A 24,844-nucleotide genomic window follows, 5' to 3' on the forward strand; every position below is an offset into this window, starting at 1 on the left:
ATCGCCCAGGCTGGTTATGAACTCCCGACCTCAAGCAATCCCCCCATCTCCCTCCTAAATAGTTAGGACTATAGGCATGAACCACTGTACCTAGATATTTTCTTTTTAACTTTTATTTATTAGAAAAGTGGTCTCTATGTTGCCCAGGCTGGTCTTCTCCTCCTAGCCTCAAGCAATCCTTCCACCTCACCTTTTCCAGTAATTGGGGCTACAGACTCAAACTACCAACAAGCTTGGTTGATATGTCTTTTAAGTTTCTCTTTTTTTCTTCTCCCTTTTTTTCATTTTCCAATTAATTTATCTTAATCTATAGTTCCCTTTCTTTATTTGTTTTGTTGCTTACAATTTAGTTTTTGAAGAAATGGAATCATTTGGTTCCATAGAGTTTTCCCATTCTGGATTTTGCTGATTGCATCAGTATGTTCCTTTCTCCCCTGTGTTTCCTGTATGATGATACATTTTTTATTTTTATAAAAATCCAGATTTTATGAACATCTGTTTGCCTAGACTATTAAGTGGATGATAAAGATAATACTTAAGAAGTATTGCTATACCAATGTAAATTCAAGATTATAACACTGATTAAAGCTAAAATGGAAACCTGGGTACTACTGTAAGTCACAAAATGAAAATAAGCCAAATAAGCCTTTTAAATTGTGAAATGGCAGTTCACACATGTCAAGAAAATGGAAATAGTTGTTACACTTTCATCAAAAACTCTGAAAATAGGGTGGCGCCTGTGGCTCTGTCGGTAGGGCGCCAGGCCCATACACTGAGGGTAGCAGGTTTGAACCTAGCCCTGGCCAGCTAAACAGTCAGTGACAACTGCAACAGAAAATAGCTGGGCATTCTGCTGGGCGCCTGTAGTCCCAGCTACTCAGGAGGCTGAGGCAAGAGAATCGCCTAAGTCCAGGAGTTGGAGGTTGCTGTGAGCACAGCACTCCACAGCACGCCACAGCACTCTACCGAGGGCAATAATGTGAGACTCTTTCTAAAAAAGAAAGAAAAAAAAAAAATAACTCTGAAAACTAATCAAAGGGTAAAACTCAGAAAAATACTTAAACAGATTATAATTTGCTCTTGGATCAGTCACTACACTAATGTTGGACACATTACTAAAATTAATTGCATATCTATTATTTTTAGAAAGTTGATTTAATTATGAACATTTAAGTAAATAATATTCTTGTATTTTTAAAACAAGGAGATTATATGGGAGGCGGGAGGGTATTTGGGGGGACCTCACCTAATGTGCATGATGTAATGGTACATTTCAAAACTGTTAAGAAGTGAGTATAATTGTGATGGATGTGTTACTTAGTTCCATGTAAACATTTGACATTGTATATTGAAGCAGTACCCTGAGCCCCATAAATGCATCAATGTACAATGTTATGATTTAATAAAAAATAATTAATTAAAAAAATAAAAATAAATAAAACAAGATTAAAAACTAGCACTAGTTTACTATAAATAGTTTAAAAGAACTAAAATGCCTTGCAAATTATCATTATAATACCAAATTACTTCCAGGTGTTTACTTTCCTTTTAACTGTCTCCTGTCTTGGCTTCCACAACACAACTCTCTGCTGACACCTCACTGTCCTTGCTTTTATTTTTCTTCATTAGTTTCTCTTAATGCTGGCCCCTTAAACTTGGTATTTTGGGGCTTCACTACTGGTTCTCTTTTTGCTATTTTATATTGTCTTTCTAGGCAATGAAACTCTTAAAGTTTGCTCTGTGTATTCTATTACAGCTCATCCATTGAAACCGTCATCCACTAGTCCCCTAGGTCTGAAGCCTAAGAGTCTTCTTCTGAGAAAAGTTAGAAGATTTTTTTGCTACAATGCCATTATGTCTGTATTGTTGAAAATTCCTTGTTCTATTTTTTAAAATTTTTACTAAGGAATTATATCTAGTTTATTATTTGAGACTTTGTATTCCTTCATCTTGTTTTGAAAATATGTCATGTAGTATGAAACTTAGTAAATGTAGAATATAAATGTCTTAACACAATAACTAAGAAAATGCCAGGAAGGATATGTTAACCGGTGTGATGAAATTGTGTCAAACGGTCTATAAAACCAGTGTGTGGTGCCCCATGATCGCATTAATGTACACAGCTATGATTTAATAAAAAAAAGAAAAGAAAATATGTCATGTAGAACTTACACCACCCATTAGAGGAACTTGTTCTCTACAGTTGCATGTATAGTAGGCCTGTGATTATTTTCACCTTCTGTTTAGAAATGTATAATTTCCACTCATATCCACTTGTGTTAGTACAACTAAATCATTTGAAATAGATGAATTCTTTAATACGCGTAGGTCAGTAGGGAGCTAGGAAAGTTATTTCACCAGAGGAGACCTAATAGATGCTTCTTTCTTCTTTGCTTCTTTCCCTCATAAAGGACAAAGGCAGTAATATATGGTATAAAAAATTTCTAATTTCATTAGAGGTGTGAAGTGCATCCCTAAGGGTTAGACACCACCCTTTCCTACTCTATTCTATTTGTTTTGTTTTGTTTTTTGTTGCAGTTTGGCCAGGGCTGGGTTTGAATCCTCCACCTTCGGCATATGGGGCCGGCGCCCTACTCCCTGAGCCACAGGTGCCGCCCTCTACTCTATTCTATTTGACTTTTTTTTTTTAAGTACAACTCTGGAGCCACTAAATTTATTTATATCATTATAAATTACTATTAGGTCATGACCTGTCATTTGAAAAACACTCCTACTATAAAATACTTGAGTGTCCCTAATACTGAACTGATATTCTGAGTCTTCCATATATTCCTCCCAGTTGCTATCAAATTAATGTATTTATTACATGTGATATCATCTGTTTCTTTTTTTAAAGTATTTGGATATGTCTGCCTTTTATGTACTTAAAACATCATTTAGCACTCAAGTTCTTGGGGAACAAGGCCTGTGACTTTATTTTAAATTTTTAAATAATTTGTATTTTGAAATAACAAGAAAAATTTTTATTTTTATTTATTTATTTTTTTGAGACAAGGTCTCACTTTGTTGTCCTTGGTAGAGTGCCATGGTGTCATAGCTCACAGCAACCTCAAACTCTTGGGCTCATGCGATTCTCTTGCCTCAGCCTCCCAAGTAGCTGGGACTACAGGTGCCCACCACAACATCTGGCTATTTTTTTGGAGACGAGATCTCACTCTGGCTCAGGCTGGCCTTGAACTTGTGAGCTCAGGCAGTCCACCCGCGTTGGCCTCCCAAGTGCTAGGATTACAGGCATGAGCCATCATGCCCAGGCAGAAGAAAAAAAATTTTTTACACAAAAATTGTAAGTGTAGTACAAAGAAACTCTTTTACCATATTTCACTTAAGAGTAGGTTGCAGACCTGATGCTCCATCATCCCCAGACACTTCAATATGTATTTTATACAAATAAGAATATTTTCCTTCGTACGTACAATGTGGGAGTAGGAAGAGAAAAAGAAAACAAAATACAATTAAGTAGATTTGACAATATTTGATGACTGCTTAGACGGGGAAAGAGGCAGAAAAACCATGACATCATATGTTTGTGTGTACGTGTGAATTGGGAAGTGACCAACATTAAAAATGTTTAATTACTTAACACCTGAACGTTGATGTTCTGTGGCAATTAAGTTTAAAAATACTGTATTGCAGTAGTAGAAGAAATATTTGTTTACAGAGTCTTTATTGTCTACTGTTAAGATTTAGTGTTAAACAATGGGGCTTTTAAGTCTGGTAATAGAGTCTACTGAAAAACTATAGAAGTGATATATTTAGGCATTCCTCCTAGGTTCTGTGAAAGGACAGTGTCAGTGAATTAAGAGAAATGAAAGCGAATAGCAGGGAATTCTCATCTTATATTCCAGCCCTGACCTCTGTCTCTGAGGATCTAGTCCTTAATTTCCAATTGCTAGAGCTCTCCATTTCAAATTCAGTATGAAATGAATTAAATATCACATGCACTCTTTCTCAGCTAGGTTTCTTATTTCTTTTACCTTCTTTTGGTCTAGAAACTAAGTACTGGCTCTTCCTACTGCACAGCCCTGCTCCAATTGTATCTAGTTGATTTCTAAGTTGATTTCTACATCTTTGAAACAGCAGTCAAAAACAACGACGACAACAACAACAAATTTCACCCTAGCTTATTGCTGTTATCTCTGAAATTTTGAGAAAGGCACTTACTTTCTTTTGTATTCAAATGATTCTCTGTAAATAATGATGTTTGAACCAAATGTGATAAAAGATGGTGGTTAAGATCATGGTCTCCATACTGAGGCCTTCCTATCTTTTAATCCCTGCCCCCACCATTTAGTAGCCATGTGATCTTGAGCAGGTCACTTCACCATGCCTCAGTATCCTCAACTATCAAGTGAGTAACAGTAGCACATATCCGGCAGGGCTGTTTTGAAGATTGAGTCTCTATATATGAAATACAAGGAATAGCACCTGCCTATATAATTGCTAAGTTTGGGGTTCTGTTGTTAATCATTAACAGTTTTGAAATCCTCTACTCTCTCAGTTCCTTTCTGTCATTTTGTGATGCTGCTATAAGAGTATCCCTCCCATTGGCCATCCTCCTTATCTCCATTATCATCATTACCCATTATCATTCTGGATTAAATTAGTTATTACACACAAAATGCCTAGAATAATGCCTGGCAGTTAGTACATACTCAGAGTCAGCTTCTATTATTGTTACTATTTTACATCAATGACCTTTCAAGTCAGTGAGATCCTTTTCTTGCCCTTACAGGGCCTCTGTTCAGATTGGTCTTTCTAGGACACTGTTCAGATAGTGTTGTTCTATTTCGAGGCTTTTGGTACCTAAAAGAAAAAAATAGCCAAAAAACAATGTTCTTTGTTAGTGATGCCAGATGACTACCCAACAGCACCTGAAAAATGGCATTAATGAAAGAGGTAAACTTAAATTTTAAAGTAGCGAAATTTTATTTGAGGTCATTGCTGATTAAAATACCGTCAATTTTTTATAGAAAGAAAAGTTGTACTGATAATCAAAAATAACAGTGGACTTGCTACTTACTTTTAGCAAGAGACTAAACCTAAAGTTTTATCTGAAAAACTCAGCAGTTCAGTTAAACTAGAATGTGAGAGTAAAGATCAGGAAGGTTTTTTTAGTTTTCTATGTTAGGAAAATAAATTAACATTCTTTTAGGTTAAGAGAATGAAAAAATTTTAATGTGGTTAATAATGCTCTATAAATAGCTCTCATTTGTTCATTTCAAAATCTTATGTCATAAGCCTTAATTTTTAGAATTTAAATGAAAATAACTTCATTTCTCTATTTTCAATATAACACTGTGAGTTTTTTGTAAGAAAAATCACAAGACGTTATCTAATTTCTTAAAGTCACTTGTTATATGTTCATTTGCACGACCTGCTCTTTTAACTCTTTATTCATCTTTAGCTATTTTCATATTTTAAATATTTTAGAGTACCATGGAGAAAAGTATTTTATTTCAGTAGAAATCAAATTGGCTTTTCTTTTTAAATATTGATAGCCACATAATGCCCTTTCACCATAATTTTACTTTCGAGATATATTTTTTAAAATCTGATTTTTTAAAGTATATTTTTAAAAACTTTACTGCAGGAAATGGCAGAGTGAGAGTTAATGTGTTACATGTAGGGAAGAACAGTCCACTGGGGGTTAAATCGCAGAGTCTAATGGAATAATAACTGGTAGCACCATCTGCTGGCCTACTTCCGCAGAAGGAGTCAGTATTTTTAACGACATCTCTAATATTCATGCTGATGCATTTTGATGCTTTGTGCATTCATTTCTTTCTGTGCTTTGTTGGAATCTGGCTATCTGCTTTCAGCTATTGAAGAAACTCCGCTTTTTAGGAGTGTTTACAGCCTTTTTTCATACCTAGATAGGATGAACAGTAGATACAAACTTGCCAAGGCAGAAATGTGTTGATAAATCAAAATGTGTATTTGTGGAGGGTTGTGCATCTCTTGGTTGCAGCTTGCTAAATAGGCCATTTAGGAATCTTCTTTCAATGCTTTTTTCTTGAGCACTGCCTGGGGTGGTGAAAAAGCAGAGGGCAAGCCTTTGTCTGACGCCAAAAATGTCTACAGTGAAGAGGCCAAGAGGAAGGGTAAGTGAAAGCCTGAATGAGTGGGAGGAGGAGGGGTTCTTTGGGCTAAAAGGCTAATGGGATTGAATAACCTTCCTTATTACTGGCTGCTGCTGCGGGAGCCGCACTGCATCGCCATCTTGAGCTTGTTGCTGTTTTCTCGAGTCTTGGTTATTTGTTATAGCCTGTAGGCCTTAAGGTGGCATTTTAGTCAACGATTCTAAACCCTCCTTCCTTTCCCAGTGCTGCAGCACTTCTATGAAACCTTTGATGAGGCAGGTATAGAAAAGATTGCCAGTGAAGCACACTGGAATCAGCATGAAAATGTGTTTGGAAATTCCTGATGGTTTTTTCCTTTGCTATAGTCAGAGGCATGTTTACGGGTAAGAATATAACAAAACTGTGACCTAAGTAATGTAGATGAATGCGTGTTTGAAGAGGAAATTCTTTTTAAAATGCTCTTGATCTGCTTCTTGTGGTATTGCTAAAATATTAATAATTTTAATATAAAACTGTAAAACTTGTTTCTTTCCCGAATTGCTTGAGCAAAATAATTATGATATAGAAGAAGAAAAAAAAATTCACATTTAACTTTTTCATGGGAAAACTAAAACTTTCTCTAATTTAAGTATGGGAATGTCTGTTTACTACTAACTAGCTGTGTTGCTGCATTAAAATGATTTAAATGATTTCAGGTTCTAGTTCTATTCTTAAAGGTGAGGATTTATTTTTTTTAAATTCATAATAAATTATAAGGAGTAGTCATCCTAAATTAAAATTAGTTTTAAATTTATTAATAATGTTCAGAGTTTTGGAGTGGAGAGCAAAGGAAAGACTTGTCTTCCAAATACACAGAATATTTACAGGATAAAATTTGAATCAACTAACCAAGAATGCTGTGAAAATATCAATGAATCTGTATTATCCTTCTTTAACCCTCATTTTTGAATATAGCAGTTGAGCTGTGTATACTAATTTCTACATAAGCAGAATGTCTAAATTTTAAATCTGTATGTAGCACTCACATGAACGAACATATTTGCTCCTGTAATTTTAGTTCTCTATTTAAGTGTAATTTAAAAAATTTAGATATTTATATTAGTCGTTTTAGATGTGCCTTGGTGTATTCTATAAAAAAATATTTTCATTTCTCTAGCCTCCATCTTCCAAGAAGAGTGATGGTTCTGGGACATATTCTAAGTTGCAGAATACCCAGGTGAGGGTCATGTCTGAGAAGAAGCAGAGAAAAAAGGTGGAATCAGAAAGCAAGCAAGAAAAGGCTAATCGTATAATATCAGAGGCCATAGCGAAAGCAAAGGAGCGAGGGGAACGCAATATTCCACGAGTAATGAGCCCTGAAAACTTTCCTAGTGCTTCAGTTGAAGGAAAAGAAGAAAAGAAAGGCAGAAGGATGAAATCCAAGCCAAAGGACAAAGACAGCAAAAGAACAAAAACTTGCTCTAAATTAAAAGAGAAGACAAAAATTGGGTAAGTTGGTTAAGAATTAAATGTAATTCTTTTCAGTTTTTTCTTGAAGTGCAACCTGTCTACTTTTGAGTGTGGTGATATTACGTCCACATTAGTTTTAAATTGCTCTATACCATGTGTACTTTATTTCTTTTTTGAATTAGTTAATATTTGAGGATCTCCTAAATTTTATTGTTCTTTGAATGTAGATTTTTTACATTAATATTAGTAAAGGGCATTTGAAATAGGAAAATGCTTGAGTATATGAAAATGAAAAAGGAAAAAGACAAACAAAATAAAGTCTATATTGCTGGGCCAGTTTCAAATTTACCTTCTTTACAAAACGTGCATTGAAATTCTTTGTAAGATTCTTTACCTCTTAGTTGTGCTTCACTGAGCACCTCATAGTTTGGAAACATGAAATATAGTCTTATAAACCCACAACTTTGGACTAAGGAAACTAAGGCCAAATAAACAATAAGTAGCTCCCCGCTCTTACTGATTTGCTTTCATTCAGACTCTGATTTACTTTATGTAATAAACAGGCCAGGTGAGGATTAATACTCCAAGAGAATTATAAGGACAAAGAATTATTCTAGAAGGATAGATACATTAATCCTATGTATTTTCATTTGACTGCTTATCTAATACATTTTTAGCAAATAAAATACAATGTATTATTATTTGCTTTATATGTGCATTTGTTTTACATAATCTTATATCAACATAGTTCAGAAAAGGTCATTTTTTCTGGTCATTTTTGAAGGCTTTTACGTGGAATTTTACAAAAAACACTTAGCTAAGTTTTCTCTTTTTTGCTCAAAAATAACAGAATAAAGAAGGAATCCCCTTTTGAAAGTCTTCATTTGCTTAAGAAATTATTAACATTGTATAGATATTTAGAATTAAAACAATTTTATAAACTACATAAATTCTTAGCATTTTAAATGCGACCAACAAATTACTTAGTTTGGTCCTGACGCCATTCACTCCAAACCATAAATAATATGGGATTTCTCGCTGTAATATATCAATAAGTAATATTATTGATTTTGCATTTTTTTTGCAGTCAGGGTAAAGTGAAATCTGAAAGTTAGATTTCTACTCCTTTCATTTTTTTAAAGGCATTTGGTATGAGAGTAACTTATTTTTCCAAGTCTTATCTAGTTTTAATTTTGGAAATACCATTATTTAATCTTTCCCGGTACTAAAAGTAAATTAATTAAGGTTTTCCTTTTTAATGTATTCAGAGATAAAATGTAGCATTTTGAGAAACAATGCATAAATCAAGAGGAAATCGGTAAGTAAACTTAAAAAGTTATAATAACTATTATCCGCTTTAAATTTGGGAGGGACCAGCTAGAGGCACCACATTGTACATAAGGTAAAATTAGAAATAATTAAATTAGAAACAGATTTTTGGGAAAATGTGAATTAATATAGGAGGAGAGTAGTGGTATTGCAGTGGAGCGCTGACTTATTTTGTGATATTTGTATTTTTATTAGAAGGTGGTGGATGATTCACAACAAATTAATATTGCACAGCATTGATCAGTTAGTGTTTTTTTGTAAGAGGTACAGTCTCGACAAAACAAAATAAGTAAGAATTGTATTAGATATGATATTATTCCTGTTTTGGCTAAATGCACGGTGAAATATATTGAACAATTGCTAGAAAAGAAAAGTTGAGGAATTTGTAAGTGGCAGGTAGGTAAGTAGAATTGAAGCTTGCTTATGGGTTATTAAACTGTTGGAGTAAAATAGTATCTTGATCGTCTATGTCAGCCAAAGGCAAAAATTACCATGTGAGGGGAAAAGGCATAATTGGAATAAATTCCTAATTGGAATAAATGAAATTCACAGGCAGTGCAGAGTTCCAGTGTTAGCCAATTGAGGTATTTTATTACTGTGCCTCCCCAAAAGCTACAATACATACTTTGTAATTTTGAATTTGCTGAGTTTTTAATTTTCGTGTGAAAAATTATTTAAATAAAGTTCAGTTGTATCATTTTAACTAGCAGCGGTTTATGATATATTAAACATTTACTTTTTAAAAACCGTATTTTACTATTAATTTTAGTAGAATTGGGCTGTGCACATCAAATTACTATATCAGTTAGTTTGGAAAGCACTATATAATGCAGCTTAACCACTAGCAGTGTGAAATAAATTTAAAAAGTAACTAAAATTTGTAAGCAACAATTTATGATTCTTGCTAGCCAGGGTTGTTGTTTATTTAACTAAAGAAATGATTTGCTATAATCAAGGAAGACTAATTTGAAAAAGAAATAATACTGTGTCTGCCTTCTGATGTACTTGAAAACTGATCATTTGTGCCTTTCATAGATTTTTTTTTTTCAATGCAAGGAATAGAACTTTTCAGAGCACTTTCATGTACTCTCATTTAATTTTTACAATTCCATGAGTTAGGTTGGGTATGCAGTATGATAATACAGTTAAATTCTTTGGCTCTGGAGCCAGTTGCATTTGTTCAAATCCTACATTTTATCACTTACAGTCGGTGGTGACCACAGACAAAATACTTAACCTTCAAGCTTTAGGTTTCTCATATGTAAAATGGGGATGATGGTAGTGCTTGCCTGACAGTGTTAATATGAGGATTAAATCAGTTAATAACATTTACAACATATAAAACAATACCTTGAACATGCTTAGTGCTCAGTAAATGTTAGCCATTAATTATTTTCTGAAAATATAATAGCTGATAGCTATTTTAGGGAAAAGGTAAGGCCAGGAGCTTCACCCCTTCCTTCAAGCCTGCACCCATTTAGCTACTTAGATTCTTCTTCCATTAAAGGTTCGTTCCTAAATAAAAGCAGTTTAAAAATCAAACAGAAAACCACAGTTGCTACTTGTTAAGGAGAATAATACTTTGACATGACCAGGCCTACACTTAACCAGGTTATCAAAAGTAACATTTAGTGGGTGGCACCTGTGGCTCAAGGAGTAGGGCGCTGGCCCCATATACTAGAGGTGGTAGGTTCAAACCCAACCCCGGGGCGGCGCCTGTGGCTCAGTTGGTTAGGCGCCGGCCCCATATACCGAGGGTGGCGGGTTCAAACCCGGCCCCGGCTGAACTGCAACCAAAAAAAAAAATAGCTGGGTGTTGTGGCGGACACCTGTAGTCCCAGCTACTCAGGAGGCTGAGGCAAGAGAATCGCTTAAGCCCAGGAGTTGGAGGTTGCTGTGAGCTGTGTGATGCCATGGCACTATCCTGAGGGCCATAAAGTGAGACTCTGTCTCAAAAAAAAAAAACAAAAAAACCCAGCCCCGGCCAAAAACTATAAAAAAAAAAAAAAAAAAAGTAACATTTAGGATAAGTCAATTTCATTTGAAATATGCCTGGAGTTTGAGAACTTTGCTCATGGTTACATGCAAGGGTGTGAGTTGAAATGGAAATGGAAAATACAAAATGAAGGGTGAAGACTGGAAAACAACGTTTTTCTACTTTGATGTTTTTCATTATTTTGGCAGTGAGCTTCTAAAATTCTGTTTGTGATCCCAGCATTCTGGGAGACTGAGGTGGGTGGATCATTTGATTTCAGAAGTTTAAGACTTGCCTGAGCAAGAGTGAGACCCCATTTCTACTAAAAAATAGAAAAACCGATACTGGGCATAGTGGTTGATGCCTGTAATCCTGACACTCTGGGAGGCCCAGCCAGGTGAATTGCTTGAGCTCAGGAGTTGGAGACAAGCCTGAGCAAGAGCCAGACACTGTCTCTACAAAAAATAGAAAAATTAGCTGGGCATTGTGGCAGGTGCCTGTAATACCAGCTACTTAGGAGGCTGAGGCAAGAGGATCTTTTGAGATCAAGAGACTGAGGTTGCTGTGAGCTATGATGATGCCACAGCAGTCTACCCAGGGCAACAGAGTGAAAAAATAAGTAAATAAAATGCTGTCTTTCACGTAAAATAGCAGGTATTCTTTTGGTAATGGTAGGTATATAATAGATGCTCCATGAATGGAATGGAATAAATTTTATGAAATGAATGAATAGAAAGACGATTAAATATTAAATGATATCAAATGATTGAATTTGATTTGTTAAATTAAAAATAAAAACGGCGAGCTAATTCATTCATAAAACCACAGGGACAAAACTGATGGTTTAGTGATAGTAATTAGATTTTAAAATAAATTAGTAAAATTTATTCTAAGATCACCAATAGAAATTTCTTATAGCTCTGTTTGGTTTTAGATATTATGTAGTAAGATTTCACATGATTTGATTGAAGCATTCTTAAATTTATGATTTATTACTTTCACACTTAAATTATGTTTCCATGTTATCAGTTAGAATTTGGTTCTTTATGTTACTGATTATCTGATTGACATGTCAAATGCTTTTGCTGCTTAAAAGTGTTCTCATAGCTCTATAAATTTAATCAAAGATCACGCTTCATATTAAACTTGAATTCTTTCCTTTTTCATTGTTTATCATTATTCTTTCTATTCATTGCAGGAATACTAGTTATCAGGTAACAAAATATCTAAATTTGGATATATTTATTCTTGTAGAAATTAAGTATAAGTCATTTTATGAAGAAAAACAATTAACTATTAAATTAGATCCCAAAATTATATTGTGCTTTTGTTTGCTGTTATCTTTTGAACCTCCCAAAAGGAGGAATAATATTTATTAATAACCTGCTATCATACATACATGTCTATGTGTATGCATGCATTTTTTTTTTTTTCTTTTTGAGACAGAGTCTCACTTTGTTGCCCCCAGTAGAGTGCCATGCGCTAGAGTGTCATGGTATCATAGCTCACAGCGACCTCAAACTCTTGGGCTCAAACGATTCTGTTGTCTCAGCCTCCCAAGTCCCCTACGTGGGACTTCAAGGTGCCTGCCACAACGCCCAGAGGTCTCACTCTGGCTCAGGCTGGTCTCCAACCTGTGAGCTCAGGCAATCCACACACCTCAGCTTCCCTGAGTGCTAGGATTACAGGTTTGAGCCACCACACCCAGCCTGTGCATGCATTTTTTTTAACAAAACTAGCATGTATGTTAACATGTATGTCTTTAGAGAGACATCTCCTTTTCTATAGTAAAATCTACAGGAAAGATAATAAAAATAACCTGAAAGAAAAATAAACTATATCCTTAGAAACTGTTACTTTAAAGTATGTGTTAATAAAGTTATATATAAGGCCTTGCTTGCAAGTTTTTCTAAGTGATAGTTATTTTGAAATAAGATCTGCCTGAATAAAATATAACTATTAATAATTATTTCTGGGCATATAATAAGTGAAAAAGCAGTTGGAAAAATGAATAATATAAGTTTATTATAATTTTCTGAACATTAATTATATGCCATTAGTGGACATAAGTTCTATAATTTTTCAAAGTCAGGCAGATAACATGTTTTACCAGTTTTCCTGCATACTCAGTGAAACTTGGATCATATTTATTTTCACAAAGACTTTACATATCATCACTAATTATTATGAATTTCAAATATGATTTATAGTTCCAATTTGAAAAATTTTACCTTTACATGAAAAATACAAACACAGTTTACCATTAGCCAAAAGTTGTACCTACTGCATTGAATCTAATTGATTATGAGACATAACATTATTTTATGTATCAGAGGGAGAAAAATATTGCCAGTTAAAACTATTGTATGTCTTTGGTTATTAAATGAATCTGATTGTAGAGATGTTAATATTTGGAAAAAATATGTATCTTATAAGAATTAAGCTATACTGATAAATGTATAGACTGATCAATACTTAGCTAAGGATCCAAGGATCAGCTAAGTTAAGTTCAAGGTAATTCTTGAGCTGAACTTCAAATGGGAGTCATTTCACCAAGTTAAATGTTTTTCTTTTTTTTTTTTTTTTTGTAGAGACAGAGTCTCACTTTATGGCCCTTGGTAGAGTGCCGTGGCCTCACACAGCTCACAGCAACCTCCAACTCCTGGGCTTAAGCGATTCTCTTGCCTCAGCCTCCCGAGCAGCTGGGACCACAGGCGCCCGCCACAACGCCCGGCTATTTTTTGGTTGCAGTTTGGCCGGGGCCGGGTTTGAACCCATCACCCTCGGTATATGGGGCCGGTGCCCTACCAACTGAGCCACAGGCACCGCCTAATATTTTTCTTTTTTAAAAAGGTTTATATTTGAGGACTTTAAATACCTTTCACTTGGCTTGCAAACACATCATAAGTGTTTTCTTTACTTATGATGAATTAGGTGTATTAATTACGACAAATGGACTAATTGGGTAAGATTCGTTATTTGTCCAATTATTGCAGTGAGTGAATGGGGGCAATTACAGATTGATATAGTGTAGATTGCAGCTTGTACACAGCATCTACTAGTAACGTGTGGGCAGGATTTAGATGAGTGCATAAATTACATCTGAAAATCAAATATAGACATGTCAAGTATAAACACTGCAGTTTTCTAGTGCCTGTACTTATAAAATGAATTAACATTTCACATTCATGCCTTAGTTTGAAATTGCCCTTTGATGACAGAAACAACCCATGTTTTGATAGTTCATTATTTTACTTGGCTGAATATCTGTTGTCAGATTTCGCTAACGTTGATGACAGATCCCTTTAATGTTTTTATTTGTTTATTTATTTATTTATTTATTTTTGTAGAGACAGAGTCTCACTTTATCGCCCTCGGTAGAGTACGGTGGCATCACACAGCTCACAGCAACCTCCAAGTCCTGGGCCTAGGTGATTCTCCGGCCCCAGCCTCCTGAGCAGCCGGGACCACAGGCGCCCGCCACAGCATCCGGGCACATTTTTGTTGCAATTTTGCTGTGGCTGCGCTGGGCTCGAACCGCCATCCTCAGTATATGGGGCCAGTGCCCCACCCACTGAGCCACAGGTGCTGCCCCCTTTAATGTTTTTAAAAACGGAACCTGGTCAGTCACAATGGCTTACACCTGAAGTCTGAGCTACTCAGGAGGCTGAGCCCCAGAAGTTTGATGTTGCAGTGAGCTATGATTGAGCCACACTGTACCCATGGTGACCAAGCGAGACCCTGTCTGACCCTCCCCCCCAATTTTTTTTTTTTTTTGCATAAAGCCTTTATTATTAATGTATTCTATATTAAATTACGTATTATTTTCTTGCTTTGCTTTGGAGATATTTCTCCTTCAAATAGCAAACTATCAGTTTATTTGAAGAATATATTTATAATTAAATTTTATTTTCATTTATAAAGAAATTTTATTTTAGAATTAATACAGTAAATTCTTTATAATCCATGATGAAAGACTGGTATGCTCTGTACCAATTGGGTATTTTGCTTAACTGATTTTATTTTTTCTCCTTTCAAAACATGTCATTTCCTTCAGATAACATTTGTGGCTATTTGTTGTCATTGTACCAGGGGGTAGAGATTTCTAGTTGTTTGAAAGTTGGATGAACTTTAAGATAATGTAGTTTCATAATTCTTTTTAGTCATTAAACTATGAGGTTTTTTTTTAAATTTATTTATATTTTTTTGAAACAGAGTGTTAAACTCTTTTGCTCTGGATAGTATGCAGTGGTGGCATCATAGCTCACTGTAACCTCCAACTCCTGGACTCATGGGATCCTCCTGTCTCAGCCTCCTGAGTAGCTGGGACTGCTAGCACATGCCACCCTACCCAGCTAATTTTTTCTGTTTTTAGTACAGAGGTCCCACTCTTGCTCAAGCTGGTCTTGAATTTCTGACCTCAAGCAGTCCTGCCTCTGCCTTCCAAAGCACTGGGATTACAGGCATGAGCCACCATTCCTGATCTTCTTTTTTCATATTTTAGAACTGAAATTTCCCTGTCTATGTGGTAGAACCAATACTTGCCTTGCCTGCTTAGAGTTTTTCTCAGAATCAACTGAAATATTATAGCCAAAGACACTTTGATATTTTTAATGTTCTAGAAATATAAAATAGTTTTATTATCCTGAATATTTATTCCTAGAACGTTCTACACTGCTTAACAGTCTCAAAGCCATTGGTTCTCAAACCTGGTACAGCATCAGAACTTTGGGAGATATTTTAAAAGTCACACTGGGATTCCTTGATCAAACTTGAGGTTGGGATCCATAAATCTGGTTTATTATTTTTTTTTTTAATTTTAATTTTGAAATAATGTCAGACTGGCAAAAATAGGCCAGAGTTCCCTTTACCCAGCTTCCACAAATGTTAACATCTTACATAATTTTAGCACAGTTATCAAAACCAGGAAGTAAACTTTTATGTAATCCTGCTAACTAATCTGTAGACCACATGCAAATTTCATCAGTTCCTTTTTTTTTTCATTTTTGGCCAGGATCTAATTCAGGATTCTACATCTCATTTTGTCCTCTCTTCCAGTTTGGGACAATTTAAGACATTCTCACTTTTGAAGCATACTGTCCTGTTATTTTGAAGCATCTTCTCAATTTGAGTTTGTCTGATGTTTCCTCATGATGAATCTGTATTCTAAATAGACAGCGTTCAGCTCAGCACGGTGGATACAACACCAGCCACATATACCAAGTCAGGCGGGTTCGAACCTCGCTGGAGCCTGCTAAACAGCAATGACAACTCAACAAAAAAATAGCTACAGCAGCTACTTGGCAGGCTGAGGCAAGAGAATTGCTTAAGCCCAAGAGTTTGAGGTTGCTGTGAGCTGTGACGCCACTGTATTCTACTGAGGGTGACATAGGAAGACTCAAAAAAAATAAAATAAATAAATAGACAGCTTTCTAATAAAGTCTGCCCTGCTGCACCTTAGGAACTACTGATCTGATCCTAATCTAATTAATTGTTAACCTTTTATATTAATTAATAGTTCCCCTTTATATTACCTAGATATCATTTTAGAGTGTACAAATTGATATGACTTTACAGTGTTCAAGATTCAGTGTTCCAGGTAAATAACTGTAGTTTTTAAGTCTTTTACATATAGACACTCACATACACACACTTTATTTATTAAAAATTTTTTTTTGTATTTTTAGGGATGAGGTTTTGTTATATTGTCCAGGCCATCAAACTCCTCAGCTGAAGCAATCAGCCTCCCAGGTAGTTGGGACTATAGGCATAAGCCATCATGCGTGGCTTGTACTTTTTATTTTATTTCACTATGTCGCCCTCGGTAGAGTGCCATGGTGTCACAGTTCACAGCAACCTCAAACTCTTGGGCTTAAGCGATTATCTTGCCTCAGCCTCTCAAGTAGCTGGGACTACAGGCTTATACTTTTTTTTAAACTCAGAATTATGTCAATCAAGAATGATTTGAAAACTGACTTTTTTTAATCATGGAAGTATATACCCTTTTAAAATAGAAAGGGCATGTATAAAATTTTAAATTTTCTGCTATATCAGAAATATCCATACAAAGTTAGAATTTGAAAAAGATTTTTGCATGGGTTATCAAAAATGGATAATGAGTATATGAAATAAGATGTTATTACAGGCCTATGGAACAATGTTGGAAGAAGAATACAGAATATATGGAAAATAAAATAAAAGTCCCTTTTTAAAGTAAAGTTTTCTAATAATTAATATAATAAATGCTTATCTAAGTTATGGAGGGAAACATTTTTATCTAACCCATCACCACCACCAAAGGATCTGGGTATTTAAGATAGATTTGGTAGTTAATACCTATTAATTAGTATTTATTTTCTAGAGATTTAGGTAGTATTTATCTATAAAAATAATTTTTAAGCAGCTTAGTCCTTTGTCCTTAGAGAATCTTTCTTTAATCCCCTCATACCACCATAAAGGAATAGCAAGCATTATTGCTTTACATTCACTTATAAATTTAACAAAAATTTTAAGATTTCCACTTCTCATTTCTTTGATGTTTTTATTCAGTGGGACTTGAGTCTTTAAGCAGGGATTTAACACTGTGTCAAAATATGTATTTCACATAATTCATTTGGCTTACTAAATATCAAGAAAGTGCCATTTTAAGCAACATATTGAAAAACATTAACAGTCCTTGATTTGCTTGTCATGGGAAACTTATTTAGGCAGCTAAACTCTCCTTTTACTAGTGTAGTCATTATCTATAAATTAGTGGAAAATACCAGTCAGTTGAAAATGGATAGTAAGTACGAGGAAGTATCAAATACCAATTTCTACTACTGAATTTTACTTAATATTGTCCTCGACTTTGGCATTGAAAATCATCTTCACAAGTATGTTAGGATGTAGCAAATAATTTCTAGCAGGATATTAGTTACTCTTAGAAGGAGGCTCTTACTAGAAGAGGCATGAGAGGAGGCTTCTGGGAAGCCAGTTAGACAGGTGTTTTCATTTTGAGAGAATTCATCAAGCAGTACTCTTTAAGTGAGTGCTTTTCTGAATTTACATTATATTTTAACATTAGCAGACTGTTGGACTCTTAGGTTTACAGAAAATGAAGGATTGGGTTTGGTATTTTGAGATGGTGGTGCCTTTGAGATATCTGTATGTATATGACTAATAAACAGTTGGTTATATAGGTCTGAAGCTTGGGGGAAAGGTCAGAACTAGAGATAGTTTTTTTTTTTTTTTTTTTAAGACAGAGCCTCAAGCTGTTGCCCTGGGTAGAGTGCTGTGGCATCACAGCTCATAGCAACCTCCAACTCCTGGGCTTAAGCGATTCTCTTGCCTCATCCTCCCAAGAAGCTGGGACTACAGGCACCTGCCACAGTGCCTGGCTAATTTTTGGTTGTAGTTTCATTGTTGTTTGGCAGGCCTGGGCTGGATTCGAACCTGCCAGCTCTGGTGTATGTGGCTGGCACCTTAGCCACTTGAGCTACAGGCGCCCATTCTAGACATAGATATCTGTGAATCCTCAGCTTCTAGGTGGTAGTTAAGAATAGTTTCAATTAAATCAGCCAGGTATAGTTTATTGAGAGAGAAGAAGGCTGAAGACAGAACTTTGAGAAACATCAAAGTTTGAGGGACTGGCAGAGTAGAGTTGCCAATGGCTGAATGCTTGTGAAAACCAACATTCAAGGAGTAAATAAAGAGGACCCAAAATTTAGTGGGAAAAAGTTTAGCAAGAACCAGAAAACCATTGTATCATGGAGTCAGGAAGAGTGCAGAAAGGGAACGATGATGAGTTACATGTCAAGAGATGAGACTGAAAATTTCTGTTGAATTTGGCCTAGAGTTGAGGCTTTGGAGTAAGGTATACTTGATTTTTGTCTCTATTTTTATCTGTGCAATTTTGATAAACTTAACTTCTCTAAATTTCAATTCCCTATCTTTTTAAAATAATAGTACTTGCCTCTCAGAGTTGTATGAACATTGAGTGAGAGAACATATATAAAGTCGGCACAGAGACTGACTTAGAGTAAGCCCTGAATAAATGGAAGCTGTGAATATGGAACATAGTTTCAACAGTTCGGATTATGGTGGGTTGAGGAATGAAATGAAATGATTTTTTTTTGAGAATTTATGGTTTAAGAAGGAGAAAGACAGGATCATTTGGTAAATACTACAGATAGCCTCAAGGAAAATTTTTACTTTAGAAGGGAAATTAGCATAAGGAAAAGAGAGATTGGAACAGGAAGGAAATAAACAATGAAGGAGGTGGAGGGGAATGGAGTGTAACTGTGTTTGGTTCCCTAAACTTGGTTCAGAATATCTTCTTGAATCTCCTCTGGTTTTCTGCTTCCAACATAAGCTCTATTTTTTACTTATATTTAGTTTTTTCAATATTCAGAACTTGATTAGATGAGACACCAAGTAAAAATTACCATTTCTTATTGAACATGTTAATCATACCAGCACAGGAATAATGTTGAGAGAAATCATTCTGCAACTTTTTCTCATCTCACATTTATTCTCCTAGTCAATAACCAAGTCCTGTTGGATCACTTCCAAAATTCTATCTTTCTCAAGTCTTAATCCACATTGTTGCACCCCTAGATTACACTTTTCTTTCACCTGAGTTGTCATTTGCTGTATCACTGATTTTTATTGCTCCCTTGCTTAAAATTCTTCTATCTTCCAATTGCTTTATTTTTTTCATTTATTCAAAATATCCCAGTGCCTGTTATTAAGCATTTGTTGCCAGAGATGAACAAGGCAGGTTGCTTTTAACTTGTGAAGCTGGCAGGAAAAGCAGGCCTCAGCCAGGCTCAGTGGCCCCTGCCAGCAGGCACAGCTACTAGGAGGTAGAGGCAGGAAGATTGCTTGAGGCCATAGTTCCAGACCAGCCTGTGCAACATAGCAAGACCCTGTCTTTTTAAAAACTTTTAAAAGCTGTTCTTAAAATGTTAACTCTTTGCATGTCCTACAAGGCTTTCATGGGGTGAAGGCGGTCTTGGCCCTGTATAGTTGTGCAGCTCTCTGCTTCCTCCCTCTGTCTGTACTCTTAAGTTCCTGTCCTACCTGTACCTACTACATATTCACTCACTTTTCTGTAGTATCCCCCTGCCTGGAATGTCCCCTGCCTCTTCCTCACTACCCGTTAACTCCTTTTCTTTTTTTTTTTTTTGTAGAGACAGAGTCTCACTTTATGGCCCTTGGTAGAGTACTGTGGCCTCACACAGCTCACAGCAACCTCCAACTCCTGGGCCCATGCGATTCTCTTGCCTCAGCCTCCCGAGCAGCTGGGACTACAGGCGCCCGCCACAACGCCCGGCTATTTTTTGGTTGCAGTTTGGCTGGGGCTGAGTTTGAACCCGCCACCCTCGGTATATGGGGCCGGCGCCCTACTGACTGAGCCACAGGCGCCGCCTCCGTTAACTCCTTTTCATCGTTCAATTCCTATCTCAAAATTTACCTTTTCTGTAAAGCTACCTTAACTCCACAGCAAACATAAACACTTTTCCTTTGTGTTCACATTGTATCCTGAGCTAACCTCCACAGCATTTTAACTATGATCGTAGTCTGACTAGGATACTTTCAGATTAGGAACTGTGTCACTTTATTTTCAAATCTTAGAACCTAGGAAAGTGCTTGGCATATACTAATTAGAAGTAATTACCATTAGTTGAGAAATTGATGTGTGTCAGGAAAGTGCCAAGAGCAAATATAAATTATCCTATTTTATTCTCAACAACAATGGAAGTAGCTATTATAGTATCCCTATTTTCCAGGCAAGAAAACTAAAGATAAAGAGATTAAATAATTTGCCCAGTGTCTCACAAATAGGTAAATGGTAGAGTCAAGGTTTAAATCTTGGATCCTGTGATTTCAAAGTGCATGGTCTTAACTTACAAGTTCTCCACTATAAATAAATAATTGTTTAAAGAATTCTGATGTTTTTCTGATAATTATACCAGAAAGTATTAGGGAAGTTTTTGTTCTGGAACACAGGTATCTAAAATAGAATTTTGGGATGATACCTGTGGTTCAGGGGATAGGGCGCCAGCCCCATATACCGAGGGTGGCAGGTTCAAACCCAGTCCCAGCCAAACTGTAACACAAAATAGCCAGGCATTGTGGCGGGCACCTATAGTCCCAGCTACTTGGGAGGCTGACAAGAGAATAACCTAAACCCAAGAGTTGGAGGTTGCTGTGAGCTGTGACACCACAGTACTCTACCGATGGTGATAAAGTGAGATTCTATCTCTTAAAAACAAACAAACAAAAAAACCCCAGAATTTTGCTGATTAGTAATTAGCATAGTTTATTTATTAGTATGGTGCTTTAAGATTATACCCCTGAGTGGGAAAGGGGTGAGGGATGAAAAGTTACCTGTTGGTACTGAGGCCATAAAGTGAAACTCTGTCTCTACAAAAAAAAAAAAAAAGAAAAATTTATAGAAAAAAAAGAAAAGTTACCTGTTGGATACAATGGACACTGTTTGAGTGATGGGTACTGCTATACAAAATATCCCTGTAACAAAACTACACTTGTACCCCCTAAATCTATTAGAAATTTTTGGAAAAAAAAATTATGTCTCTGCATCTGTTGAAGCAGATAAAGAAATGTTGGAGTTTTGTACTTAACTAAGGAGAGAAAAAACTTTCATTTTAAAAAGTGCTTAAAAAACTTTTATTTTAAATAATTCTATTTGATATGTTTATGTGTAAATATTAATGTAGAAAACAAATATATAAAGATACACTAATATACATACTGTATAAAAATAATAATGTGAGAAATAATAGAACTCTTTAGGAACATAAAGTGTAGTTGAGGTAACCCTTAACATAAGTGAAAGAATTAAAGAACAATTGTTAAATTGTCTTAAATAAGGGAGAAATTACTGCTCAGTAAAAAGCAGCAGAGGCAGGCTCAGCAGCTAGGGTACCAGCCACATACACCGGAACTGGTGGGTTCGAATCCAGCCCAGGTCTGCCAAACTACAATGACAACTACAACCAAAAAATAGTCAGACATTGTGGCGGGCACTTGTAGTCCCAGGTACTTGGGAGGCTGAGGCAAGAGAATCACTTAAGCCCAAGAGTTTGAGGTTGGTTTGAGTTGTGATGCCACGGCACTCTACCTAGGGCAACGTAGTGAGACTCTGTCTCAAAAAAAAAGCAGCAGAGCCTTTTAGGGAATAGGTCAGTTCAGGGACAGTAAGTGGAATTTGAATTTAATAAGAGGTAGAAAGGAAAAAAACTTCCATTCTGAATCTCCAAGATGATAAAGTAAATGAATTCATATTATTAAATACAAAACAATTACATCACCTGGAGTTTTTTCTGTGAAAAGTAATCTTGAGCCTGAAAAACAAATGGTAGCACTTGTCTGCCTTACAGTGCTTAAAAATATGTTAACTATAGTATTAATTTGTCTTTGTTCCATTAGAATAGAGTTTATGTTTTGAAAATGTCATTGTGGATTTCTGGGTAATTAGCATCCTTGGTTGAACATGCAATTGATATAAAATGGAAGAAGAGTTTATCGTGGCAATCTTAATTTGACCAAAAACGGGAAAATGCAAGATATTCTTACTGTTTACTCTTTTCCTTTTGAAACAGCAAACTCATTATTACATTGGGTAAGAAACAAAAAAGAAAGAATGAGTCTTCAGATGAAATATCTGATGCAGAGCAGATGCCACAGCATACGTTCAAAGATCAAGATTCTCAAGTAAGTACTAAAATCTCTTCTGAGAAAAGAAACAGTTAGGATTGTTTTAGGTAGTATAATATTGCCTTACAGATATTTACAGTGTAGATTAGTGGTAAAAATACCTTTTATTGTAAGATAGAACTTACAGGATAGCATTATTACAATATGCTCTGAGTAGTACTCCCATAGAATATTAGGCTTGGTTGAGGAAATTTACATATCCTCTCCAAACCCCTTATTTTTCAGATAGTGAAACCAAAGCCCAAAGAGGCTAAGTAACAATAACAAAGTACTCGATGGCTTTTAGCATGGAGAAATATATAGTGATATTATCCTGAGCTTATAGAATGTTTTTGAATGAACTTAATGTTGGCGATATTTTTTAAATCCCATGCAAATAACAAAGGAGATGCATTGAATCATTCCTAGAGATAATTCCTTTAGTCTGCTTCTGTTGAAGAAAAGTTAACTGATTATACTTAAAATGCCCCAATATAGACATAAATACTACGCATTTTGCCTTTTTTGCTTTAGGAATAGGTGGATATTCAAAATAACTCTGTGAAGTTAAAAATTATATATAGTGAAGGTCATAATAATTCAGGCCACCCTCTGCTCCGTCATAATTAAAATACAATTGTAGGCCGTAGGGGTGGTGGCATTTGTTGAATTATGGGGCCAGAAAGCCCCTGAATGGCCTTTCTTCTTCCTTATGCAGCTTCTTATCCAATGGGAGAGTAGTGGCTCAAGGCTCCTGGGCTGCTGCAAGAGTTGAGGTAAGGGCAGTGACTGAAGCTCCTAATATTACATGGCCTGGCTTTTCTTCATATGTTATCCTTAACTTAGGCAAACTTATATTTAACTTATTCAATGTGAGAGAATTTAGTTTAATTTTTGCTAGAATAATGCTGGCCATTTTTCCATTATGCAGTTGCCAAACAATGGAATGGTAGGGTAGGTTAACATGTACATTTCTTCCATGCTTTCAACTATAGTGTTAGATGGCTTTCAGGGGTGTGTTGCTTTAACACTCCCCCCCACCAAAAAGGAAAATATATGGTGAAGGAAAGAAATATTTTCTAAGAGTTATAAATCTGTATTTTTGATATATTGCCATTATAAAATAATTATGTCATTGTATAAATTATGGAAAGGTCTGTATAGCTTTTAACCACAATAGGAGATTATCCAGGTTGAACTTTTGGAAAGTAATTAAGGTTTGGAGTCAGATGGAAATCTAAATTTGTGATTTGGTCTTTAATTTTAGTAGAGAATATTTCAGTAGTCCAACTTATTTAGAGACCTAAATTAAAGAAAAAACGGCCCCTACAGCAGATCATGCTATTAGGATCATTATAGGAAACAAGCAATAGCTTATCACAGTGAAGTATTACACTAGTTCTTTAAAAGCATAATGCTTCTGACATCTTACACAAAGTGCTGTGGACTGTTCTGTTAAATCCTTCAAGACATAAGAGAAAAGGGAGAAGTAAGAAATTAGAAGAGAGAATTTATCCATATTTTAACTTGTGCTTTAAAAGTCCTTATAGAAAAAGAAACCTAGAATAAAGCATATTAGTCAAAAACATGGATATCAGATTAGTTTTGTTTTAAAACTGGTAGAGATGTTGTATGACAGAAAGATAATTGGCCAAAGTGACGCCTTATTTGGTTTTACTTAATTAATGTGTAACTATATAATCCAGTGGCATATAGTTTATGGTAAAATCATCTGTATCTCATACTTTCATAGACTTTTAAATTAATCTGTTAGTCTAATAAAGTCTTCATAGGATGAGGAGGGAGTTTAAATAAGTGGCCCTTGTTCTATTTTGTGAAGAATCACCCAAGTGTTCACTTTTGTGAGTTTGAAGGATTCTTTCCGGTCACTCGATGGCTATTTACTAAAGATTAAGTGAGATATTTCTAAGTATTAATAGATTCCTGAGTGACCAGAAAGGAAATTATAACGCTGAAAACATCTAACAGAATTTTCTAAAAATGTGCTGAATTATTCTCAAACTATTATTTAAAAGTCATGCCTAGTGAGATTTTAATAAATACATGTTATTGTTAGAATAATAAATGTCACAGTTGTTTATTAATTTAAACTATTCTTGAACATTAAGATCTATATGATGCCCATAATAGAATTCTAAGTATTTTTTTAGCTTAGTGTCAGAAAAACATAGAATTTTCCCCACCAGGGAAAAATACATAATTCACATCTTTTTTCAAAATGGAATGTGGGAAAGTTGGGTTCCTGGCAGTCCCTTTAGTATGATTT

The 24,844-nt window shown here is 35.3% G+C and overlaps 1 protein-coding gene across 9 annotated transcripts in view; it reads left to right on the top strand.

Annotated features, from left to right (window-relative positions):
- CHD9 (chromodomain helicase DNA binding protein 9) overlaps nucleotides 1-24,844 on the top strand; it is a 267,949-nt gene that overhangs the window by 131,527 nt on the left and 111,578 nt on the right. For 7 of the 9 annotated variants that reach the window (XM_053601733.1, XM_053601716.1, XM_053601703.1 and 4 more), the window contains 2 exons: nucleotides 7,258-7,589; nucleotides 22,464-22,575. In XM_053601733.1, the coding sequence (XP_053457708.1) occupies nucleotides 7,258-7,589; nucleotides 22,464-22,575 (444 nt within the window). Of the gene's footprint in view, nucleotides 1-6,039; nucleotides 6,123-7,257; nucleotides 7,590-22,463; nucleotides 22,576-24,844 lie in introns of those variants that run through there. The other 2 variants (XM_053601761.1, XM_053601772.1) reach the window with 1 other exon arrangement.

This window comes from Nycticebus coucang, chromosome 2, assembly GCF_027406575.1.
Source record: "Nycticebus coucang isolate mNycCou1 chromosome 2, mNycCou1.pri, whole genome shotgun sequence".
NCBI classification, from domain to species: domain Eukaryota; kingdom Metazoa; phylum Chordata; class Mammalia; order Primates; family Lorisidae; genus Nycticebus; species Nycticebus coucang.